The 5,389-nt window shown below is 38.7% G+C and overlaps 1 protein-coding gene across 1 annotated transcript; it reads right to left on the bottom strand.

Moving 5' to 3' along the window:
- Positions 1-4,486: 4,486 nt before the first annotated feature.
- Positions 4,487-5,389, bottom strand: LOC120221475 (olfactory receptor 52E4-like). The gene has a single exon (XM_039218873.1). It carries the CDS (start codon positions 5,387-5,389, stop codon positions 4,487-4,489), a length of 903 nt encoding a protein of 300 aa, XP_039074804.1.

The raw sequence follows: 5,389 nt of genomic DNA, 5'->3' as shown, positions 1-5,389 counted from the left end.
GAGACTTTGACCTAGTTTAATTAATAGCCACGAGGGAATCCCTTTTGCAAACCCTTTATTCCTACATTGAGACTACAGGACAAGATTTTTTCATTGCTTCTTTGTTTTCTCAAGTAGTCAATACTTTTGCCAAGATCATGGAGTTTGTAGGATATCTTCTTTCCAAATTATATTTCAAAGCTGCTGTTAGAAACCTGGTTTATTAACCCTGATCTTATCCTATATTCTTCATTACCTCGTCCACCAATCTTCTCTCTCTTTGTTCATCTGTTTCCCTCCTTCCTTGGCTTTCTCACTCCTTTTTATAATAATATTCAACTTTATCATTTAAACAAGCTTTGTGATACAGTTACTCTATGTGGTAAAACTCTGGTAATCCACTTATCCCTTTCCTTTTTTATTCACATTATCCAATGTAAACTTTTTCAGATGGCCAGTTTCCCTTTGAAGTGCTCTTCAAAGCCACCTCTTCCATTCACTTGTTCCTTCACTCCAGCCACATGATACTTGGTACCTTTCCTCACCTATTATAAGAACATTTTCATCCCAAGTGTTTTGTTTTTCTGTTTACACAACCTGGAACACTCTTCTCCAGTCCTTTCAGAAGGCTTGTTCTCTCTTCATTCAGTCTTTGCTCAAAAACCTCTGCCTCAAAAAAGGCCTTCCTGACCTTTGAGTTTAAAACAGTCATCCTCCTGGCCAACAGACACATGAAACGATGCTCAGCATCCCTCCTCATCAGGGAAATACAAATCAAAACCACACTGAGATACCACCTCACGCCAGTCAGAGTGGCTAAAATGAGCAAATCAGAGAACTCTAGATGCTGGCGAGGATGTGGAGAAACGGGCACCCTCCTACACTGTTGGTGGGAATGTAAACTGGTACAGCCCCTCTGGAAAACAGTGTGGAGGTTCCTCAGGAAACTAACAATAGAACTCCCCTATGACCCAGCAATAGCACTGCTAGGAATTTACCCAAGGGATACAGAAATGCTGAGGCATTGGAGCACAGGTACCCCAATGTTCATAGCAGCACTCTCCACAATAGCTAAAACATGGAAAGAGCCTAAGTGTCCATCAATGGACGAATGGATCAAGAAGATGTGGTTTATCTATACGATGGAATACTACATGGCAATGAGAAACAATGAAATCTGGCCATGTGTAGCAACATGGATGGACCTTGAGGGTGTTATGCTGAGCGAAATAAGTCAGGCAGAGAAGGACAAATATCATATGTTTGCACGTATAGGAGGATTAGGAGGAACTTGACGGAGGACCAAGGGGGAGAAGAAGGGCGGAAATGGTGGGGGAATGGGAGAGAGGCAAACCATGAGAGACTCTTGAATGCTGACAAAAACTGAGGACTGATGGATGTGGGGGGAAGGGGGGATGGGCATGGAGGAGGACACTTGTGGGGATGAGCACTGAGTGTTATGTGGAAACTAATTTGACAATAAACTATTTGTAAAAAAATAATAATAATAAAACAGTCATCCTCCAATGGGTGCCGGGGTGGATCAGTCACTTAAGCATTCGACTTTGACTCAGGTCATGATCTCACGGTTTGTGAGTTTGAGCCCTGCGTCGGACTCTGTGATGACAGTTCAGAACCTGGAGCCTACTTCAGATTCTGTGTCACCTTCCTTCTCTGCCCCTTCCCTGCTCACATACTCTCTCTCTCTGTCTCAAAAATAAATAAACATTAGGGATGCCTGGGTGGCTCAGTCGGTTAAGCATCCGACTTCAGCTCAGGTCAGGATCTCAGGGTTCATGGGTTTGAGGCCCAGGTCGGGCTCTGTGCTGACAGTTAGCTCAGAGCTGGGAACCTGTCTTCGGATTCTTTGCCTCCCTCTCTCTCTGACCCTCCCCTGCTCTATGTCTCTCTCAAAATTAAATAAAACTTAAAATATTAAAAAAATAAACATTAAAAAAATTAAAACAGTCATTCTCCCAACTGTATTCCTTCACTTAGCCTACTAATTTTGCTAGATTACGTTTATACCTACTAAATTTATATTGTATTCATTTATTTTTTCTCATTGTTATAAGGATTTAGTTCCTTGAAGATAGAGACCATGATTATCTTCATGTTTGTAAGCTCAGTCACTAGGGTAGTGTCTGGAACATAGTGATTACAAAATAATATTTCTTTAATGAATAAATAATAAAGCAATTCCAAAAGGAGGAATCTGAACACATTGAAATATATTTCTTACTACTTTATTCCTTCTCAATGTCTTAATGGGCCACCTGTTTTCATAGCTCAGTGTAAACTGACCCTCTACTCTTCTTGCTTCTTTTTTATGACTTCTCTTCCATGTCACAATATAGATCACTCTTCTGTTCATAATATTGTGTCCTCACCAGATGTCTAAGAAAAAAAAAGGTCCTTTACTTCTTTATTTTTCTCAATAGTGACAGGGCAAGTACACATGGATTATTCGGAAAGTGTTTGCTCCAAAAAACTTGTGTGATAAAAACCACAACTTTATGAAGGAAAAATATGCATTAAATGAATATATTTGGAAAGAAGCCATGCTGAAAATAAGTGGTTTAAGTATCCATTCTAACTAATGAGAACAAAATGGTAAAATAACTGCTAGGGGATGAAATGTATAATAAAAATAAATGATTAAAATAGTAAAACAGAGAAAATAAAACCAAAAAATCAACAAGGTAAAACATAATTTTTCAGAAAAACTACCAAAAAGTTTGAAAACCCTTAGCAATATTCATCTTAAAAAGAGAAATAGAATAAATTCACAAAAAAACATTATAAAATGTAATAAATGGTTATCATCTGTAACTTTATATGAATTTGCTACTTGAGATCAAACTACAAATTCCTAGGGAAACAACCTCACCAAAATGACATGAGAACAAATAGAAATAAGCATAGTATCTATGTTCCTAAAACTCCCAACAGCAATCATCATGCTTCAAAATATTTGAAATATTTTCCCTAAAGATCAGGAACAAAATACAGTCAGTAATTATCACCATTTCTATTCCTAATTGTACCTGATGATTAGTCCCTATAAAAAGATAAAACCTATAAATCAAAAATTAAAAGAGATCATATCCATTACAATGGCTACTATACAAAAAACAGTAAGTATTGGCAAGGGTATGAAGAAATTTGAACTCTTATTCCCTATTGCTTGTCAAATAAAATGGGACAGCCCCTGTGGAAAACAGTATATTTGTTCCTCAAAAAATTTAAAATAGATTTACCATACGATTCATCAGTTTCGCTTCCAGATATATACCCAAAAGAATTGAAAGTAGTGTCCTGAAGGGATATTGTACATCGATATTCATAGCAGCATTATTCACTATAGCTAAAACATGGAAGCAGCTCAAATGCCCATTGATGTATGAATAGATAAGCAAAGTGTGGTATATACATCCAATGGGATATTATTCAGCCTTTAAAAGGAAGGACATCTTGACATATACTACTACAATATGGATGAACCTTGAGGACATCATGCTAAGTGAAACAAGCCACTCACAGAAAATATTTGTGTAGTTTGATCTCAAGTAACAAAGTCATAGCAATTATTGTATGACTTCAATTATATGAGATGTTTAGAGGAGTCCAAATATAGAGACAGAAAATAAAATGGTGATTGCCAGGGGCTATGTAGTGAGTAATGAGGAGTTGTTATTTAACGGGTATAGATAAAGTTTCAGTTTTACAAGATGGAAAAAGCTAAGGAGATGGATTGTGGTGATGGTTGCACAACATTATAAATGCATTCAATAACACTAAATTATACACTTAAAAATGATTAATGGTAAAATTTGGTTATGTGCATTTTGCCCAAAAAAAGGGGGGCTTAGGGAATAAAAAGTAAGAGGTTTGAGCCAGTGGGAGCCACAGTCATTTCAGTGTTCATCAGGGAGCATGCACTACCAAGAAACCACATGGCCATTGAAAACCCTCAGGTCCTCTCTAGCTGTCAGTCTGGGATATGAACTTTTGTTACCTTATGAGTGTCTCTAGGAAACAGCTCACTGTTAGCTCTTCTCAGAGTGATTGCACTAGAGAAAGCAAAACAAGCTAAAAGACATAATCTTTATGAAACCAAAACTTGGAAATGAAATTCCATCAACTCTGCCCATTTGATTTGCCAGAAAGGAGTCCCTAAATCAAACCCACCACCAAAGGACAAGATTATATAAGGCATCAGTACTTAGAGGTAGAGATCATGTGGGAGCCATTTTTGGGTTGCCTACTACAGGCTCAAAGTGAAAATAACCCTAATGTTAACAGTAGAATAGAAAGGTAAAGTGTGGTATATTCACACTGTACAATATCATACAACACTGGAAATAAGCAAATTACTCTTACATGCAATGACCAAGATAGAGCTCATAAACAGAATTTTGAAAAGTCAGATATAAATATGACCTACTGTAATGATTTCCTTTATATAAAGTTAAAAATATACAAAGGTACTAGATAATGATAGAAATTAGAATAGTACGTAGAGACTACAAAGAAGCATATTAGTCTGAGTTCTCCTGAGAAATAGAATGTGGATGTAGCGGGGAATGTTTCTACCAAAACGGTGTGTCATAAAAGAAAAAAACGCTGGTGTGTAAAAGCACAGCATGACACAGACATGAGAACCACAGGTATTGAGAGCCTTTAGTCGGTCATCTTGAGAAGGAAGGCGGAAAACAGCTCGAAGGATAAGTACATAGGAGGAGGCAATCAGGACCACATCCACAATGATATTAGAAATCACCATGAGCCCATAGATAATGTTGACCTTGATGGGTGCACAGGCTAACCGGGCAAGACCCATGTGCTCACAGTACGTATGAGGGATGATGTGATGCCCACAGAAGGGCAACCTCAAGATGAGAAACACAAATGGAGTCACAAGGATTAAATTTCTTCCAACAACAACAGAAGCTAGGATGTTGATGGTTTTCTTGGTGAGGATCATGGTGTACTGGAGAGGGTTGCAGATGGCTACAAAGCGGTCATAAGCCATGGCCACCAGGAGAACAGTCTCCATGCCTGTGAACATATGGATAAAGAACATCTGGGCAAGGCAGCCCCCAAAGCTGATCTCTTGTTGGTTGAACCAGAAGATGCCCAGCATTTTGGGGATGGTGGACGTACACAGACCCAGATCGATCATAGACAACATGGCCAGGAAGTAGAACATGGGTTGGTGGAGACTGCGTTCAGTCTTGATCACAAAGAGAATGGTGATGTTCCCCACAAGGGCAATCAGGTACACAATACAGAATGGGAAAGCGATCCAGATATGTACCGTTGCCAGTCCTGGGATTCCTAGCAGGTGAAAGAAGGGGGGATGGAACTGGGTGTCATTGATGGAAGTCATTCTCCCAGCAAGTGTCAT

This window comes from Hyaena hyaena, unplaced genomic scaffold, assembly GCF_003009895.1.
Source record: "Hyaena hyaena isolate Hyena2069 unplaced genomic scaffold, ASM300989v1 scaffold_779, whole genome shotgun sequence".
Lineage (NCBI taxonomy): Eukaryota > Metazoa > Chordata > Mammalia > Carnivora > Hyaenidae > Hyaena > Hyaena hyaena.
This window is presented reverse-complemented; position numbering and strand designations above follow the sequence as displayed.

What these genes read in the sequence shown, in the direction of transcription:
- LOC120221475 (XM_039218873.1), bottom strand. Translation starts at nt 5,389, where the DNA reads ATGACACTTGCTGGGAGAATGACTTCCATCAATGACACCCAGTTCCAT.